This window comes from Wyeomyia smithii, chromosome 1 (assembly GCF_029784165.1).
Source record: "Wyeomyia smithii strain HCP4-BCI-WySm-NY-G18 chromosome 1, ASM2978416v1, whole genome shotgun sequence".
NCBI lineage: Eukaryota > Metazoa > Arthropoda > Insecta > Diptera > Culicidae > Wyeomyia > Wyeomyia smithii.
In genome coordinates this window covers 167,103,694-167,125,086 of record NC_073694.1, presented here as the reverse complement: position 1 = coordinate 167,125,086, position 21,393 = coordinate 167,103,694, and the positions used below count along the sequence as shown (strand labels likewise).

General features: G+C 41.7%; 1 protein-coding gene across 2 annotated transcripts in view; it reads right to left on the bottom strand.

Moving 5' to 3' along the window:
* Nucleotides 1-20,454: 20,454 nt before the first annotated feature.
* LOC129716546 (T-cell leukemia homeobox protein 3) overlaps nucleotides 20,455-21,393 on the bottom strand; it is a 79,655-nt gene continuing 78,716 nt past the window's right edge. For both annotated transcript variants that reach the window (XM_055666374.1, XM_055666375.1), the window contains exon 4: nucleotides 20,455-21,281. In XM_055666374.1, the coding sequence (XP_055522349.1) occupies nucleotides 21,083-21,281 (199 nt within the window). In that variant the 3' untranslated portion in view covers nucleotides 20,455-21,082. The remainder of the gene's footprint in view (nucleotides 21,282-21,393) is intronic.

Here is a 21,393-nt window from a genome sequence, read left to right as displayed (position 1 = left end):
CGGCCCCTTATTGTTTATAGTTCAACTTAGAATTCTGTTTATTGTGAGCGCCGGTTTCCATTCCTTTGGTGAAAATGCAAAGCACTTTTTCACTGACGTTTCGCTGAGTCAATTGGCGAAAATGGAAGGTGTTAGGATTGGAGTGGTTTGAAACGCGCTTCGAAAGTCTGGTGAAGATTTCAGCTTTCAGGACAAGTCGAAATCTTGGCGGAAGCCAGGTCCGGTAGACGGAACTTTGTACTTTGAAAAGTCTTGGAAAAAGTGGCAAAAACATCGCTGAGAAACTGAAACACAGTCCTTATCACTTACAAGTGAACTATAAACATGTATCGCAATCAAATCATACACAGCTGATTAACATAGTAGACCTTCCGATGCGGAAAGAGGCACTCAAATGTGTGTATCACTTTCACGGTGACACCCTGCAGCAAAAAAAGTCTGTTAAATTTAGCATTTTTATGTTGCGAGTGAACTAGAGGACTTGATTTTTCAATACAGAATATATAAGTTTTCCAGCTAAAAGCCTTGTTATGAAATGTTTTAAAAACCCCCACACAAAACATGGACCCCGGGCTCTCACAACTCGTAAATACGGTTCTGGCTGTTAGTAAATAAGTATGTTAACAAGTAGTAGAAGCCGCTCGATGCTCAGGTTGATAAAAACATTATGTGAACGTGTAACTCAAAAACTCGTAAGAAACCGTATACAATTACTAGCGTAAGTTCATAGGTATACTGTTGGTTGTCTAAGACCTGATTCAGCTTTAATTTAGATCCTGATCTTTTGGATATCGTCTCATTTCTCAAATCTTAAAGTATTTCTGTTTCCTGTCTGTAAATCTCTCATTTCTACAATATCAGTAATGTACTGATGTTCGGCCATAGCTGAATATGTATTACTGCAGAAGCGCTTCTTCAGCAACGAAATGTTATTTTCGACATAAAACATTTAGGTGTAAACTTTTGAAAATTTCTACGGAAAAGTGTGAGTTCTTTCGGGTGAAGAAATTATAACGAGCAGAACCTGGCGCAGTAGAATGTCACAATGCAATAAACCGAGAGGAAGCCGATGAAATCAAGCCAGCAAACATGAACGCGGATTGAGTTGTCTATTTGTTAGGCGATAAATTTAGTTAGCCGTAAAATCGGTGCTCCGTTAGCAATCTTTCCTCTGGACGCACCAGAAAGAAGGAAGGGTCAATCAGTAGCGCAGCCGGACGAAACAGGAATGGCCATTCATTTTTAATGTTCACGAGCCTGTCCATACGACCATAGAGAAACGAAGGATATACGGAAACATTACAATTCAATTTGTAGCTCTGGTTGAACCCTGAACAACTAGGTGCGGGTTGTTTTTTTTTTAGAGCCGAGCCTATTTCAAGCTCAGGCCAAACGGTCACCTTGCCGGTCGTGTTATTTATGCCTTGATGAGGGTAGGTTTTTATAAAGTGGATGCCATTAAATTTATCGCTTTCCGCACTTTCGGACTTTGATTTTGATTGTTTATTTTTTCCATTGCGGGGCTGTGATGTTCAAAAATGGTACGCTAGAATCCGAATCGGTGTTATTGATTCTACAACAATTTACATTACTTCGGAATTCATTTGCTGGTTCACGTGCCGGTATGGATCCCACGGGTTTTTTTCCGTAACTTGCAGTCAAGTAGGCTAGGCGTGAGCCAGAAGTCACTGACAGTGACTCTGGAGGGTAAAAATTGTTTCCGCTCTTTCGGTAGCAGGCTTTCAGTTCGACGATAAAGCAATTATCCCCTAGGGATGAGCGTATGAATTACAGCTTGCGTGTAAAATATCATGCTACTAGGGGATTGTTGTTTTGAGCACTGCATTAGCAAGTGGCTTTTTGTGTTTGAGGAATGCGATTACAATGTTTGTACACTTCCTAAACAAACAATTTAGTTTCTAATTGATTTTTGAATTTCGTAACTTCTTTCACTTTTACATCTCGCTCGAGTTTAGGTCCTAACTTGACTTGGCAGTGGCTTTTGACGAAATAATATTCATAGATAAAACCATCAATAAAAAATATTTTTGCTCGTTTTTTGGTCGATTGGATATTGAAATAGAGGCGGAATGGCCGCGTATGAGAATCTTTCGCGCCACTTTTTCGCCAAGACAACGGTCCCGCTCAATCTGTTCGCGATGTGACCGATAAATGGAAGGAATAGCGCTATGAACTGGTTTCACACCCATCGCATTCGTTAGATTTAGCCGCGAGCGAATATTTCCTGCTTCTCTTGTGGATATGTGGTTCTCTGGCAAGCAATTCTACGTGAGTGAAAAGGTGAAGTTGGAAATAAAAGACTATTTTGGTATCGAAATGTCGAAGGGCCGCTGCAATAAATGTATCACTATAGATATGACACTATGTCGAAGCATAAAACGGCTTTTTCATGAAAATAATCGTTTGTCATTAGTAGATATAATTTATCATATCCTTAAATTTTTCCTTTCGCATTGACGTATCAATTCAGTTAACTCCAATTCAGTTAGATTTCTTATGCTGTCGAAGGTAGCGCTTGCGATATTTGAGTACCAAAGAAATGCGACGATCTCCAAATGTATACAAATGTTTCCCTTCGAATAACAATAAATTCGTTTCAATTGAAGTAGGTAGCAAATTTTCCAGGCCCTTTGAACATTTTCGACATATGAAAAACGCTCCACAACTAAGTTCAGTTTATTACAAATTCTAGGTTTGATTCGACTCGGCATATTCATAGTGTCATTGTTGCCAGAATCAAAGAGAATTCTACGTGTTAAGCTATTGTTCAAAGTTGAACAATTGAACTGCCAAAACTTATATTATTTGTTTCTTTTGAACCAAAACGCACCGAATTCGGCGCGGTTTGTTTTAAAAGAAACACATCATATATTTATATTTTCTTATTCCTGCGCAAAATGTTGCGTAGGCAATTAATCAACTAAATTAAGTGATCCATTTGAGAGCACAAAAATATGCTGTAGTAGATATGAATTATTCTCTCTCGTTTTTAACTTTGCTTAATCAAATATTGGAATCCACAGTAGGGAAGTATAATTGAAATTAATTCAATGAAATTCGAGCTGTCTAAAATTACCCAAAGCTGATGAATTACCCTGTAAGAAATGTTATTTGAATAGTTTTCCCCCTATTTGTTTTATTCAATTTTTCACTAAATCAATCGAATCAACCTGATTAATATTGGTACGATAATCGTAAATATTTCCACTTTCATTATATCAGAATCGTTTCGGCAAAAAGATATCGTAATCAACAAGCAAACAACAGAGTGCTGGCTTCTGGCTAATGTCAACTCTCACGTTTTCGGCAAATAAAATTAAAGGACTGGTTTTCGTTCCCCTGCCTGTCCTGCTGCTGGCTGATCGCAAAACGTGCTAAAACATTGCACTCTCTAGTCAAGATTGAGTATACGTGTAGCTTATGACAAGCGAAGGAAATATTGTTTCCCTCACGATTGGAAGGGTAGGGTGGAGGGACGAAGGATACGGCAAGTGTCAAAAGCAGCGAAACAAAAGATACTGGCAATATTTATATGTAACTTAATCAAGTTCTCATCATTTAACGATTAAACGAGGGTCTTTTGTCGAGGACTCTATAAGTCTATTCTCTGGTGTATAATATTTATACACAATAGTGCGAGCAGTTTGCTGCCGGCAGGGAGGTACTCTCGCTTTTATGAGGCCGCTTTTCTGTAGGCGCGTTCAAAGGGGGTTGCTTTTATTGGTGTACAACAAACGCATTCCGGGGTGAATATTTCCCAGCATGATGCCGCGACCGTTGGTGGTGGGAATTGTTTGAAACAACTTGTTTGATGATTCTATTGATATTGTGGTCCCGGGGGAGTTGAGAACAACTTGATCGCATTTGGTAGGAATGGCTTAGGTGAGAACAACTTGATCGCATTTGGTAGGAATGGCTTAGGTGATTGCTGTTCGGTGGGTGAGCAGGAAGAGTTGCTGAAATCGGATGTTTTTAATGTAGTAATATATCAAGGACAAATGCATTTGAAATAATCTATGGAGTTCATCAGTGTACAACTTAGGAGAAAAAAAAGAAAATTTTTATTAACTGAACAGTTTTATGATTGGTTTATGAAGTTACACCGAATCAATTTTTTTTTGCTGTTAGGTATAAAAGAGAAAGTTGGTTTTTGTTGCGTTTGATTGTTAATACGACCAAATCTAGATGGCCATGTAATATCACCTGAATCCAGCTTACCACGAGTTCAGTGGATATATCAACTAATGATCAACTTCAAGGCCATACGAGGTAGGTGTAAGGCTGATAGCTTAGCCCTTTCCGACCGAGCCCACACAATTGTGTAGGTAAAAAATGACGGATAACGAAACCTAAATCGAAGCAATTCCTAAATAAAAACACTTGATTGTCGCGGTTTTTTATTTTTTGTAGCAGCTGCGATGTTGACACTAGCGTTGTGAACAATAAAACAATGAATATGACGCTCAAAAAGCGAGAGAGAAGGTTTTGTTTAAGTCACCATCTACCTACGCAATTATATGGGCCCGGTCGGAAAGGGTTAGAAAAATTTTGCAGTAAATTTGGAACCGGTACAAACCGGTCAAAAGCATCAAATGGTGAGTTGACAAACTGGAAGGAGCGTCAAACATAGCTTCGGTCCTCACAAGTTCCTATCTCAGACCTCCACGAGTCATATGATTACACTAGACTGCCGGTTGAAACATGGATACAACTGGTTGGTGTTGCCTGGGCAATGTTGTCATCCGACAATAGCTAAGAGAGAAGGTGCGACGCGATCATTGGCGCGTTAACCATATTCCGGCGGTGGAGGAAATGCTTCGCCAACCCGAGCGTCTGTTCACCAACATACTTACTTTACTTTTATGGCGACAGATCATTAAGATCCTATGCCGAATCCAGAATACGACTCCACAAAACTCGGTCTTGGGCTGCTACTCTCCAGTCTCCCCTTACACCCGCTGCTCTGGCATCCTCGTCGACAGCACACATCCAGCGCGTGCGCAGTCTGCCTCGAAGTCGTCGCTCTCTATCCGGTTCACTACATATTATCTTTGCCGGTCGCTCATCCGCCATCCATGCTACATGACCAGCCCACCGTAACCTGCCGTGTTTCATCAGCTTGACAATATCAGCGTGTTTGTATACTTTGTACAGCTCGTGATTCATGCGCCTGCGCCACACCCCGTTCTCTAGTTTGCCTCCGAGTATTGATCGCAGGATTCTACGCTCGAAGACCCCAAGCGCTCGTCGATCGGCCTCCTTCCACGTCCACGATTCATGTCCGTAGAGCGCCACCGGGAGGATCAGAGTCCTATAGAGCGCAAATATCGTAGGGATCTGTAGGCTACGGGACCTAAGCTGGCTACGCAATCCGTAATAAGCCCTATTCGCCACCGCAATCCGCCTCTTCACCTCGCGGCTCACCTCGTTGTCACATGTCACGAGAGTACCAAGATAAATAAATTCGTCGACCACTTCGAAAGTATCCCCATCCATCTCCACCGCAGCACCAACACCCGTAGAACTACCACGCTCTCTGCCAGCCACCATGTACTTCGTTTTGGCAGTGTTTATGGTGAGTCCAATTCTCGCAGCTTCCCTTTTGAGAGCCGTAAAGGCCTCCTCAACTGCTCTACGGTTAACACCAATTATATCAATGTCGTCTGCAAAGCCCAGAAGCATGTGAGACTTAGTGATGATGGTGTCGCTCCTCTGCACACCTGCCCTTCGTATCGCACCTTCCAAAGCTATGTTGAACAGCAAGTTCGAGAGCCCGTCACCTTGCTTCAGACCATCTGTAACCTGCGCGGTTGCAATTTCAGCATCGAGTGGAAATTTACCTAATTTTGGGTATACCGCGGGAGAGTGTATGAGTAAAAAATACCCTCACTTGAACACCCCCGCAGCAGCGTGTACCCAACATGACAACTGTCACCACTTGCGCTGAATATCGTTCACATAAATTTGTTTATTTTCGTTTAAATTCGTTCGTTTTTCCGTTTGTGAACGATATTGTCGCGTTAGATAGGTTCGATAATTTTTATGTCATGTTTGGTGCTGAATCCAGTCTCGGCGGGTTTATTGTGGTCGGCAGCCATCGCGGGATGATCAGTTTAGCCTCGACCACGGTGAGACACGCGTCGTTTTGTTTACGTTTCTGTGCGCGTTTTTTTAACTGTTAAATTTTTACAGTTTTGTCTCGCAAAAAAGCGAAGGTTGTGCCGCTTTGTGTTGTGTAAGTCCAACGAAGGTTGTCCCGTTGGCCCGTGGATCGTGTGCTATTGTTGTGTGTTGCTCGCCGGATTGGTAAGCAGTGTTTGCGACCCCGGCTAATCAAAAAGGAGCGGAAAACACCACCCGCCGAAGACCATCGTTGCAGCTGCTGGTGGATGCCGCTATCTCGGGAGCAGCTTGGAAGAAGCACCAGACGTCTCCATCAGTAGAATAGGAGAAGCCACTTACGACAGCTGGAGGAAATAAACCCGATAAGTTTTTATTTTATTTATTTTGTTTGTTTTCCTTTTCAGTGTTCTAGCAAAGATCCGAAAGTCCGTTAGAGGTATCTGGCCGCCCTGTAAGGGTTTCGCCGGGCAAATTTTCGTGTGTACAGGGTGACCCCCTGTTACACATCTAACGTCACAAACGCGTCCGAAAATTCGCCCGCTGTCCTGACGCATGATGTGAAACCGTCGAGCGTCGCACGTATCAGTTTAATCAGTTTAGTTAGGAAACCATGTTCTAGCATTATTTGCCACAGCTCGTTGCGTTTCACTGTATCGTACGCCGCTCGAAAGTCTATAAACAGATGATGTGTCTGCAGGTTGTGTTCTCGAAACTTGTCGAGGATCTGTCTCAAGGTGAACATCTGGTCCGTTGTAGATCGCCCCACTCGAAAACCGCATTGGTATTCTTCAACAAAGGCTTCCTGCAACGGCTTCAGTCGCTGGAACAGGATACGGGACCAACCAGTCCATAGGTAGCTGTTTCTCAGACCATACCCTTAGGATAATATGGTGAATTGCACTACACAACCGCTCGCTCCCAACTTTGAAAAGTTCGGCCGGTAAGCCGTCCTTCCCAGCGGCTTTGTTGTTTTTTAGCTCTTTGCAGGCATTCTTCACCTCTTCCAATGTTGGTGGGTCTATAGCTTGTCCGTCCTCCCCAATTTCTATCCTGTTCCCCTCGACGACTCTCCTCCCTTCCTCGCCGTTCAACACCACTTCGAAATGTTGTTTCCAACGCCTGGCCACCTGCGATTTATCGGTAATCAGGTTCCCCTCCCTGTCATTGCACATGGCAGGTACTGGCACGGTCCGGTTCCTGATTCTGTTGATCGTTCTATAGAAGCTCCTCGTGTCGTGCCTGGTGAAGTTATTCTCCGGCTCCACGAGGACGCGATCGTAGTGCTCACGTTTCTTACGGCGATGAAGCCTCTTTTCGGCAGCTCTTGCCTCCCGGTATTTCTCCCGCATCTGACGCGTTACACGATTAGCTGCTACTAACGTGTTGGTGTAGGCTCGATTCTTCTCCTCCGTCACCTCTAGACACTCAGCATCGAACCACCCACTACGCGTGGTTCCCGTTGTCATGCCTATCACTTCTCGCGCTGTTTCGCTGACCGCATCATGGATGTGCTTCCACTGCTCGTTCAGGTCCACTCCAGCTGGTCCACCGATCCGTCTATCAACTTTCCGAGTATACTCTGCAGCAACTCCTTCCGCTGATAACCTCTGGATGTCCAGATGTATCTTCCTCGCCGATCTCGATTTAAATACATTGGACAACCGGGCGCGAATCTTGACTACCACGAGATAGTGATCCGACTCTATGTTTGGCCCTCGAAAGGACCGCACATCTATGACGTCTGAAAAGTGCCGGCCGTCGATCAGCATGTGGTCGATCTGGGAGCAGGCCTCTCCATTGGGGTGTCTCCAGGTGTGCTTCCGAATATTCAGACGTGCGAAATGGGTGCTACAGATGGCCATTCCCCTGGCCGCGGCGAAGTTCACCTGCCTCAAGCCGTTGTCGTTGGTGGTAGAGTGAAGGCTTTCCCTATCAATAACGGGACGAAAGAACTCCTCTCGTCCGACTTGTGCGTTCGTATCTCCAATGACGATCTTTATATCGTGTTGTGGGCATTCTCCATACGTTTTCTCGAGGAGCTCATAGAACTCCTCTTTTACGTCATCGGTTTTATCGTTTGTCGGCGCGTACACGTTGATAAGGCTGTAATTGAAGAATCTGCCCTTGATCCTCAATACGCATAGACGGTCATTAATAGGCCTCCACCTAATTACACGCTCCATTTGGTTTCCAAGTAGTACGAAACCGACGCCCCGTTCCGCTCTATCGCCGCCACTGTAGTAGATGTGATACATTGAGGTGCCCGCGGTCGGATCGACCGCCCGGAATTCACGTTCCCCGGTTTTAGGCCAACGCACCTCTTGTATGGCTGCTACCTCCACTTTTGCCTTCCGTAGCTCGCTGGCCAAGATGCCCACGCGTGCCGGTTCGAGCAGAGTCCTAACATTCCAAGTACTAAGTTTCCAATCGTTGTCCTTTTTCGTTTGCCTAGGTCTATACCGATTGTCCCGATTCGTATCATTCTCTGGATTGTTCGTAGTATGTTTATTTTCAGCATGCTGCCTTACTAGGGCTGCGATGCCTAGTCTCGCGACGGGGCTGCTGTCTTGGGTGTAGCTGGCGAGACACCGCCTTTCATAGTTCAGCCGTCCGCTCCGGATCAGTCGCTGTTTGAGCCGCCCCTGACCTGGGGAACAGACGCTCAGGCAAGCTGCTCTCCAAGGAGCCAAGATGGTGCGGCTCAAAACAGCGTCTGATCTCCATGTTAGAAGGGGCTTATCGACGTCCTGGTGGCAGCGTGGGACTCTAAACAGAGCTGACACGATGGTCCCCCGGCAAGACAGGGGGTTGGGGAAGGCCCATCGAGCCGCCCCGGAAAACAACATGTTACAAACAACGTAAGAGATAATACGGATCGGAACAATCGGCATGGACCTAGGCAACGAAATAAGGACTACGATTGGAAACTTGGGACATGGAACTGCAAATCGCTCTGCTTTCCAGGATGCGACAGGATAATTTATGACTAGCTACATCCACGCAACTTCGAAGTCGTAGCGCTGCAGGAACTTTGTTGGATAGGACAGAAGGTATGGAAAAGCGGGCACCGGGCGGCTACTTTCTACCAGAGTTGTGGTACCACCAGCGAGCTGGGAACCGGCTTCATAGTACTGGGTAAGATGCGCCAACTCGTGATAGGGTGGCAGCCGATCAACGCAAGGATGTGCAAGTTGAGGATAAAGGGCCGGTTCTTCAACTACAGCATCATCAACGTGCACTGCCCACATGAAGGAAGACCCGACGACGAGAAGGAAGCGTTCTACGCGCAGCTGGAGCAGGTCTACGATAGCTGCCCGCGACGGGACGTGAAGATCGTTATTGAGGACTTGAATGCTAAGGTAGGACGGGAGGCAATGTACAGACCGGTAATCGGACCAGATAGCCTGCATGCCGTGTCTAATGATAACGGCTATCGGTGCGTAAACTTTGCGGCCTACCGTGGTATGGTAGTCCGAAGTACCTTCTTCCCCCGCAAAGGTATCCACAAATCCACCTGGAGATCACCCGACCAACAGACAGAGAACCAAATCGACCACGTTTTAATCGACGGCAGGTTTTTCTCCGACATCATCAACGTTCGCACCTACCGCAGTGCGAATATAGATTCGGACCACTACCTAGTAACTGTGTGCATGCGCTCAAAACTATCGACGATGTATAACACTCGCCGAAGTCGAACGCCGCGACCAAATAATGAGCAACTGCGGGACGCCGAGGCTGCACAGGAATACGCGCAGCAGCTGGAGGCAGTGCTACCTACGGAAGAGCAGCTTGGCGCAGCTACCCTTGAAGATGGCTGGAAAAGCATCCGATCCGCCATAGGTAACACTGCAGTAGCGCTACTAGGTACAAGGGCCCCGAATCATAGAAATGACTGGTTTGACGGCGAATGCAAGCGGTTAGTCGAGGAAAAGAATGCAGCACGGGCGAGAATGCTGCAACACCGTACGAGAGCGAACGTGGAACGATACCGACAGGCACGGAACAGCCAAAACTCAGTCCTCCGAAGGAAGAAGCGCCAGCTCGAGGACCGAGATCGCGTAGCGATGGAAGAGCTGTACCAAGCTAACGACACTCGGAAGTTCTACGAGAAGCTGAACAGCTCCCGCAAAGGATTTGTGCCGCAAGCCGATATGTGCAGGAGCTTGGACGGCAACCTCCTAACAGACGAGTGTGAGGTGATCGAAAGGTGGAGGCAGCACTTCGACGAGCATCTAAACGGCGATGCAGTAGAGCGCGAGGACGGTATGGCAATTGATCTTGGTGCACGAGCAGAAGACATCAGAATTCCAGCCCCGGATCTTCTGGAGGTGGAGGAGGAGATTGGTCGGCTGAAAAACAATAAAGCTGCTGGAGTGGACCAACTTCCCAGCGAGCTATTGAAATACGGTGGAGAAACACTGGCTAGAGCCGTGCACTGGGCCATTGTCAAGGTTTGGGAGAAAGAACGAGTACCGGAGGAGTGGATGGAGGGTATTGTGTGTCCCATCTACAAAAAGGGTGACAAACTGGAGTGCTGCAATTACCGGGCAATCACTCTGTTGAACGCCGCCTACAAGGTACTCTCCCAAATATTTTGCCGTCGACTATCACCATTTGCGAAGCAGGCCACCACGGATCAGATATTCGCGGTTCGGCAGGTTATGCAGAAATGCCGCGAATATAACGTGCCCACACATCATTTGTTCATCGATTTTAAATCGGCGTACGACACAATCGATCGGGACAAGCTATGGCAAATTATGCACGACTACGGATTTCCGGACAAACTGACGCGCTTGGTCAAAGCGACGATGGATCGAGTGATGTGTGTAGTTCGAGTTTCGGGGGCACTCTCGAGCCCCTTCGAAACCCGAAGAGGTCTAAGGCAAGGTGATAGTCTCTCGTGCCTACTGTTTAACATTGCCCTGGAAGGTGTCATTAGAAGAGCGGGGATTAACACGAGTGGCACGATATTCCAAAAGTCGGTTCAACTGTTTGGTTTCGCCGACGATATTGACGTTGTGGCTCGGACCTTTGTGAAGATGGCGGATACGTACATCGGACTAAAGGCTGAAGCCAAACGGATTGGACTGGACGAGAGGACAGTGCTAACCTCCCACCTCGAGTTCAAATTGGTGGTGATGAAATCGAGGTGGTTGATGAGTTCGTGTATCTGGGCTCACTGGTAACTGCCGACAACGATACCAGTAGAGAAATTCAACGGCGCATTATGGCAGGAAATCGTGCATACTTTGGTCTCCGGAGGACGCTCCGATCGAGTAGAATTCGTCGCCGCACCAAGTTAACCATCTACAAGACGCTGATCAGACAGGTAGTCCTCTACGGGCAGGAGACATGGACTATGCTTGTGGAGGACCAACGCGCCCTTGCGGTCTTCGAGCGGAAGGTGTTGCGTACCATCTTCGGTGGACTGCAGATGGGAAACGGAGTGTGGAGAAGGCGAATGAACCACGAACTGCAGGAGCTGCTTGGGGAGCCATCTATCGTTCACCCTGCTAAGATAGGCAGGTTGCGGTGGGCTGGGCATGTTGTAAGGATGTCAGACGACAGTCCGGTAAAGATGGTTTTTGAAACCAATCCGTCAGGGACGAGACGGAGAGGTGCACAGCGGGCAAGGTGGATCGATCAGGTGGAAGACGCCCTGCGGACCCCACGCAGACTGCAGAGCTGGCGAACTGCAGCCCTGGACCGAGTGGAATGGAGACGACTCTTACGTACAGCAAAGGCCACACCACGGCTTGTGACTGTTTGGTAAGTAAGTACAAACCGGTCAAGTAGATGCATGAAGGACGATTCATGGATTTTTTCATAATTAAAACAATTAATTTCTTCTAGTTTAAAAAATAAAATCTGATAGATACTGCTAATCTAGAAATAAATCAATGTACATTGGTCCAAAATAAATAAATAAATAAATAAATAAATAAATAAATAAATTACTAATTAATATTAAAGTTAGCTCTGAAGCAAAATAAAAACAAATAAGAAATTAAATCTTTTGTCACAAATAAAGTTTTTTTTTGCTCTTTAAGTGTTCAAATTGTCATTCATTATTTCTTTTTATATGATTTTAGGTACTAACTGTTCTGTTTCTAGAAAAAAATCGTTTTCCTTCGATTTTTAAATGAAGAATAAAAAACTGCTTGAAATGTCTTAAATGGCTGTTGCCCATGTACTACATCTATTGGTCTATGAGAAAACTGTCATTTAATGCACTTCGAGCAGTTTTTATTCTTCATTAAAAATCGACGTTTCAGAAAATTGCACTCTTTTAGCTGATATATGAAAATCAGAAAACCGTGTGTAACTTTAGAACCCATTTTATAATTATCTGGAGAAACATTTGTTTCGTTTTCTAGCATTTTACTTTGTGAGTCAAATGAAAACTACGCTCTTGCTTTTATTTGGACAGCTCTCACCTTTATTTTGACAGGGAAGAAATGTTTCTCAATTGAAAACGGAGATTAACAGCGTCACTATCACCTGACGACTATCAATTGAATATGACAAAGAACGCTGACGGAGACAGGTGGCTTCATACAGTATTTCACGTAAGGAAGAGGGAGTTAATAAAATCGTGACTATATGAACGGTGGACCGGTTTCACAACCTTAAGTGGCTACGGGATGACAGTGATCAACAGCAAAAAAACTTCCGGAATATTTATCCGACATTCCATATTTATGGGATATAACACTTTGAACGAAAAGTATTTTTCGTGTAAAATTCTGTCAGAAACACAATGAAATTGTCGAATTGGAAATAAAAGTATATTTATTTGCCGAAAAACGCAATTTAATTTAACAATTTCAGATATAACATATCTGGCAACTCTACTGCTCAAAACTGATATTTGTCTTATCTATATTTTGATTATTTTCTCCAAAATACAATTTTTCAAATGTTCATTGTAATAACATATCTGGAGATATGAAAAAAAAAAAAAACTCAGAAGAGAAGACAACTTCAAACTAGAGAAATTTTGACATTAATAAAACTGCTATTACTCAAGTTTTGCTTATAATATCTTTGAGTGATAAGTGTTTTGCGTGTAAAATTTTCCAGAAAAGGATGAAATTATTAAATTTGAAATCAAGGTATACTCATTGACAGCGTTGCCAACCCTTCAGTTTTTCCTGGATATATCCAGTTTTTTTTTGGGTACGACAGCAAAACAGTTGAAAGTTGAATATATCCAGTTTTTTTAATTGTTACAGTTTTATCCAGCTTTCTATTTTAAACCATATTTATTGAGCTCATTTCCCTTACAATCAACCTTCATTCACATCATCAAAATTTTGAGTATACCAGTACATTATATCTAGTGATAATAAATACTATCAGTGAAAAATTCAAAATAACAATGCATTGTCTCTTTCACCCTTCTTGTTTACACGCAATAACACGGTTCAGTAAAATGTACCTATATATTAAATTCTTACGCAACGTTTTTGAAGGGGAAATTTCAGTAAAAGCTGCAAATATTCATATACCCAGTTTGCTCAAGTTTTTTTTTTATTTTTGAATCTTCTATTTTTTTCAAAACCCCGAAATCAATCCACCTAGCGGTGAGACTCAGCCTTTCTCTTTCGAACTTATTATTTGTTTGAATAGATTTACATGAAACCATCAATTAATAGAAAAAATACACCTTGATAATTTCTGCTGGATTTATTTTTCACTCTAAATGACGAATTTCTGGTAGCCAAAAGCATAACTACACAGAACATTCTGAAGGAAAATGAAATAAATATGTTTTTAATTTATGATGCGAATATTTTTTGTTCGGTGAAAACGACACCGTACTCATAATGTGTATTACATAGGGCGGAATCGATAATATATCATTTTAGATTCAACTTTTTATAGTAGGAAAATTTTCCCTGATGAACAACAGCCTAAAAGGACCAAATATCATTTATTATGAGAAATTGTGGAACAGTATGATACCCAGAGGCCAAAAATAAACTTTTAGTTTTTCAGGAGCCGGGATATCATGCAAAACATCATATCGAGTTTCAAGTTTATGGCGCGTGACAAGCCGCACTTGAAATCTATCCAACTTTCTCCCTATTACTCAAAGCTCTAACAAAATTTACCAAAATTTTCTTAAGAAGTTGTACTCAAAGATAAAGCAATATATATATTTTTTTTAAATATTTTTAAAAATAGAAAAGACATTTAACCTACACAAGACAAGCTACCCCATTGTACCCCAAATTATTTCTTTAAGTATACTACGACGTTCAAGATGTATGGAGAAAGGGATAATTATTTTGCTGATACGTGAAAATTTTAGCTGTTTCAAAAAAACTTAGGGTATAAGATAAACCCATTTCCGACGAGTGACATTCAAACTTTGATTCAAGTTCAACAATTAAACTTGAAAATTTTCACGATGAAATTATTCAGTAAGGTACAGATTGATCTTTAATTTGCAATACAGTTTGTGTTTATTATGTTTATAGTTGATGAGTAATAAGAGTTTGAAGTTCATTTTTTGAGGTAAAAACTGATTTCTCTGCGCCGGGATCGGGTTAAGCCATTGGCCATTATTTTTGAACATTATGTAAAATCAGATCAACAGTTTTGATTTAAGATATTTTGATATATCGACGTAAAAGTTTCAAAATATTAAAAATTAAACATAGGTTTATCTACTATCCTGCAAATGTGCTACAGTAAGCAAACTTTTTTTATTTTTTACCAAATAATATTTGTTTGCTTATGAAGAAGAAGACGAAAACAAAGAAGTAGACAAATGTTATGGTGATGGAATGGGGATTGTTATGTTGTTACGCAACACTATAAAAGGTTTCTGTGATGGAACGCAGATGACAGATGTTTCATGCGCGTCATTTATCATGTGTGAAGTTATATCGGAGTATTAGAGAGGGATTTGAACTACCCATCAATGATTAAAAGAGGGCAGTACTTCGTTGTTCCAAGCTTTGCTATTGTTAATAACAAATTGCAGAGACAAACTTTTGCATGTGTGAATATTTTTTTGAGCAATCCAGTATTTTTTCATGAGCAATGGTTTTTGTAAATTGTTTTTTTTAATCACATCCATTTTTAGTTATTTTGTAAGTTTTGTTTGAATATAACATATGTAACATCAAACAATCCACGCACACAAAAAAAAACTCGTTAGAGCGGGGGCCTAGTGTGGTTGGTAACGTCTCCGCCAACCACGCTCGACGCCTGGGTTCGAATCCCACCGCCGACATAGGTGTCGATGGTTGTGAGGTGGCGTGATCCACTCACAACCAACCCAACTGGTCTAGATTCAATCCTAGCCGACACCGGGAGATTTTCTGAGGCGAAAAATCTCTGGGATCACGCCTTCCATCGCATGAGGAAGTAAAGCCGTTGGCGCCGGTCCGCTAATAAACGGGTCGTGAGTTAGGGTCCTGGGTGTGGAGTCGCCTCCCTGGGCGTCGGTGATTGGCCACAAAAGTGGCGGAAATAGACCATTTCCATCGAATTGTCGATAGTGTCGGAGTTACATCTTGAACTTCAACTCGATATTTCAAAAAAAAAATCATTTTAGATTAAATACCAACTTTTAATAGTTCAAAACGCGTTTGAAAGTGGCTAGCCACTACGGGCCAACTAGTAATTAAATAAAATGGCAACCAAACCTTTCATTTGACACTAAGATTGTTGAAATTAGTCCAACCATATTTGGGAAAACGAATGAATTTGAAAAGTAATCGGAACATGTTTTTTTTCACAACTTTTGAACCATATGCTTAATCATTACAAAAATCTTTTGTTAACCCTTAATTAGCCCGTTAATATGATACTAATATTGTTTAAATCGGTTGTGTGGTTTGTGATATAACGAAGTTTAGTGATTTTCACAGTTTGATACATTACAGACAAAGTTACAGTCCAATTACAATGAATTTCATTAGGATGTTATGAGGCAGCTGGACCTTGATTTGACACTAATTTTGTGAAAATCGGTTCAGCCATTTCTGAGAAAAATGAGAGAGTTTAAGTATTCTTCGGAATATGTTTCTCTTCATAGCTGGATTTCACATTTTTAAACATAACAGACAAAGTAAGAGTCCGATTGTAAAACAAATCAATAGGGTCTCATGGGGCAACTAGACCTTCCATTTGACACTGATTTTATGAAAATAGGTTCAGCCTTCTCTGAAAGACATGAGTGAGATTAAATAGTCTCCAGAACACGTTTCTTTCCATAACTTTTGAACCACATGTTCAACCTTCATAAGATTCAAAAGTTAACAGAAAATGCTCAGGTCGTCGAACTGAGTCGAATGATATATGCCATTCGGCCCTTTTGAGCACTCTTATGTCTTCGGTTTTGCATGGGATTGCTATACCTTTCTAGGAGAAAGGCAAAAAGGTTGGCATCGCTGCTCAATAACAATATCGCACGCTAGCTGGGAAGGCTAAGAGCGGTCTCGATCAACTAGATTGTGTCGTTCATCAAGAAATACCATAATCCCAAAAGGCGATGTTTTGGCCGGATCTGGCGTCGGCCCATTACTCGAAGCAATCGTTAGAGGAGATGGAGCGGCTGAATATCGATGTGGTACCCAAGTTGACGAACCCGCCCAACGTGTCTAGTCTGTGGAACAAAAAAAGGAGAAGAAATAGATTTGACAGTTGTCGCGGGTTTGTTCGCATGGATCGAAAATTTTCGGCTTCAGTGAGAAACGTGTTGTTGAAAATTGCGTTTCCGAGAATAAACCAAAAGATTACAGTTATTTTAACTTTCCATCCAAATTTCACAACCGGTACCTAAACATTCTGAGTGCTAAACGAAGAAAACTTTGGTTCAACCCCCCTAGCTGGAGAAAAACTTTCGGTGAAGGTGTAAATATGTTTGTTCTCTACATTTTAAGTCCGATGAGTGCTTCTCCAGTTTCCGGGGAGACTTGATTGATCAAATAGTCTATGATTTAGGTGGTTTAGGTGAGGTGTGCTTTATATGGGTTTACATACCCGATAGCGCTGTAACGAATTCGCATAGGCGGACGGTTGTCCGATTTTTTTTGTACTCGTATCATTCATTTTCCTTCCTATCACTGAACAGTGAAGGGAAAAACACTTTGTGTCAAAAAAGTGAGGTTATTTTTTGTGTGTGATCTATTTGTATTTCTAAAACGTAAGCGACTAGCTGCTTTAAATTATAGTGAAGTAAAAAAAAGTAATACTGGTTAGAGAAAAATATTGTTTTGCCTGGATTGACTAATAAGGGTATATTCAGGATCTCTTCTTCCCCCTTGGAGTCGGTCTGAATGGAGTTCTTATGGTATTGGATTCCTACCACAGAGTGTTTTTCGATTTTTTAAGCTTTTGGTTAAATTTGGTAGCTGAATAATTCAAATAATTATGATTAAACTTCGTGGCAGATCTTCATAAAATTCAAAAGATAAGGGTGTTTCAGGTAGCCCGTTCATTTGAAACCAACTTTGCTCAAATCGGTTGTGTAGTTTTCGAGATAATGATGTTTCATGATTTTTACATTTTGATACATAACCTCTGAACTAAAAATCCGATTACAATGAAATTTTATAGGGTCTTATGGGGCAACTAGACCTTTTATTTGAATTTAATTTCATGAAAATCGGTCCAGCCATCCCTGAAGAAAGTGGGTGAGAATAAAAATCTGTACATACACACACACACACATACAGAAAATGCTCAGCTCGTCGAGCTGAGTCGAGTGATATATGCCATTTGGCCCTTTGGAGCATTTTTATACTTTCGGTTTTGCAAAAGATTGCTAAACCTTTCTATGATCGTGTTTTTCCCTTCACCGTTCAGTGATAGGAAGGAAAATGAATGATACGAGTACAAAAAAAATCGGACAACCGTCCGCCTATGCGAATTCGTTACAGCGCTATCGGGTATGTAAACCCATATAAAGCACACCTCACCTAAACCACCTAAATCATAGACTAGGTATCGCTATTTTTATCCATATCAGTGCTTGGTTTATCATTGAGGCGAACGCCGCAGAACGAACGCATTACCACTTACAGTTAAATTACGGTTTTTACACATCTTTCTAAAGTAAGATGAATGCCTGTTCTTCTGGTCCTGCACACTTAACTGCATTATGTTTTCTCGGTAATGTAAAATACCGAACTACTTGAAAACATTTTAGTTTATCGTTGTTTGTTGAAAAAATTACTGAGAAATCGAAAACCGAACGTGTTTACCGGAATACCGTAAATTCGTTTACCGAAAAAACCCGTGAAATCGAAAATTCCCGAGTTCAGTAAACTAGAATACCGAGTCTCGGAACCTTTAACCGAGATTTCGTCGAACAAAAAAATCGCTTACCGAGATTTCGAAAAACTGAACTGTCAAAACAACGAGTGCTTCACTAACAGTTTTTTTCGTGTTTCGGCGTAGAAAGAAAAGGTGCAGGTTTTGCGGCTGATTATTGTTATAGAGAAATCTGCAATGTTCAGATATTGTTTTTTGCTGCAAAGAATATTTGAAAAAAAAATCAGGATGGAAGATGCAGTTGCAGAGTGATAGATGTTACTTTATTTTCTGTACAAACTCTCCAGTTTGTACCAATGCCTTAGTATTTGATAAAATAATTTGAATGTTTAATCGTTTTGATCATATTATGGGTTATTCGGAAAAAAATCGCGAAAGTCGTACCTCAGTAAATTTTACCGAAGTTCTTGTAATAATTTGACAGTGGCAATTTGCGAGTATCTCGGCAAGACATAACCGAGAACTTCGTTAAAGTTTGATTTTTGATTTTTTGCTTTTACAGAATCTCGATGTATTACTGAGATCTCAGCTGTTGAAATCTCGGTAGTTTATTTTACCTTGTTCAGTGATAATATCTAAGTGTGTACCTTGGGAAAAAAAGTTAGCAGAAATTTGTCGCAGGGGAAAACCCTTGAAATTTACTGATGTTTTCTCGGGCTGTTGGGACCTAGTATGTTTCTTGAAATTTACATCTAAATAATTCATGAATTAAAATATTAAATAGCCAACTTCAAGATTAAAATTCCCTGATTTCCTTTCCTTGACGTTGGCGTTGAAATATGAGCCAGAAAAAGTAGAGATAATAAATTAGGTAATTTTTTTTTATTTTAAAACGAACAAGCAGCAGATCCTTTGGACGAATTTTATTTTTAAACAGTGAAAATTCCCTGATTAATCTAAAAACTCCATGACTTTTCCTGGTTTTCCCAGCTGAAATAGAACTCCCTGGTGATAGACAATTTTAATCCGAATATCACATATCGGTTTTAATGCCGTAATTTGAATGTCAGATTTCGAGTTTTGAACTTTGCATTATGAATAATATCGCATTTCGAGTAAATGAATTTTTCCTGCTTCGCGTGAAAACAAATTTTTATTCTGCGAATCCTGGAAAGCTAAACCCGTCGCGAAATGGACGCTCGAATTTCAAATAACAAACTCAAAAATGTAAATTTCAATTACCAGGAATCGGGTTATTGCTTCATTTGAAATTTGTTTTAGGTAAGAATATATGTGAAAAAGGGAAAAATCAAATTTAAACAACATTCCTCTGGAATGAGAAATTTTAGACCAAGGTAAAATAAAAGCTCAACTAAATTAAAAATTAAACGAAACAGAAAGTGAATTGATATAATTTGGACTGAATTTTAGTTAAAATAAATCTAATAAAAATCATAAAATAAAAAAAATGAGACGAAAACCATAAACTTTAGGATTAGTGTATCAATTCTTATTTTAATTTGACTCATATTTTGAATCACGATTTATTTGGGTCTTATAGATTATAGTACCACATCTGCTGAAGTATTTTTTATGGTTAAATTAATGGAACTGATAAATAGTTGACTGGAGCCAGAGTTATATGCAACAATACCCAACTAGGAAAGGGATCCTTCGAGGTGTTCGAAACCACAACCGAGACCAAAACTTGTGAATTGGGTCGGTCTGTGGCGATGTCATCACAGGACGGAGCACAAAGCGGATTTTTACCAGCAATTATTAGCCCACGACAACACTTTCGATTTATTAAAACACAACATAAATCTCTGCTCTGCTCCTGCGCTCAGAGTGGAACCGGTGGTGGTGTGTGACCCTTTTTAAATTTCGTGACACCCAAACCATATGTATAATTGACGGAAGACGACGTGAGCGAAGGATTAGCACAGGAGAACGTACACACGCACACGCTTACTGCAAATGCCATTAAAGTGGTAACAATTTCTTCTTTCGTAATCGAGGCGGACAAATATTTAATTTTTAAACTTTGTTGAAACTTTTTCTTTATTTCGTAATCTGCTGTGAGCTGTACAGTGTTTATTTTCATTTTTTGTTGTGGTTCATACTATGTTCGCTGGTTACGTAAAATACCCGCGAAAACCGTCTTTAAACTGAGGGTTTTCCGAGCTGGATTATGTATGTCTAAAGTATCGCTAGCGCTTGTCTAATTGCTTCCCTCCTTCATGCCGGGGAGGATTGATTAACTGGATAGTTTAGCTCTTTGTGGAATGTTTCACCCCGGCAAGGAATCTCGTTCAGTTACCAGAGAAAAAAATACTGACGTCTGTAAAGATGTGTTAACTTGAACTGTACAAACCGGCGGCGTGATCCACCGCCAATGGAAGTAAACCTCTTTGCCTCGTAGTACGGCTCAAAACTCTACCAAGATGGATCTACATCGAACTTAGGTCGGTATATCTTACATAGTAAAATAAATTCTTGCTTACTTTGTACAGTGAACTTTTTACATAAAGAGGGAGAGAGGGAGAGAGAGAGAGTACAAAAGAAAACTTCTGCTTAGTAACTCTAGATAACAAACTCGCCTTCCCAATTGTATCACAAAGAAATTGTCATTTACTAGTTATTACGTAAAATTGCTAACACCGTTTGCGTCCGATCCGAGTACTTCTAAGATGCCTTTTCAGCAACCGGCGGTATGCGCTTCGGCCCATGGTTGCAGCCCATGCAGGGCTGCCAGTGGAGCCCCTGGGGCACTCGCCGGTGGCGCTGCCGACGGCGGTGGCTGTCCGAATCCTTTGCTCAGGGCTTCCGCCTGAAGTGACAGCATCAACCGGTTCGCCGCTTGTCGTTCCGCTTCGCGTTCTTCCGCTGTCTGGCGCCTGTGGATTGAGAATAAATTGTTGATTACTGCAGGAGGCCAATTTTTTTATTTAGGTACTTATAATACATTTTTGCTTTTAGTAGCGAATTCGTCGGCTTCGGTCGGTTCGG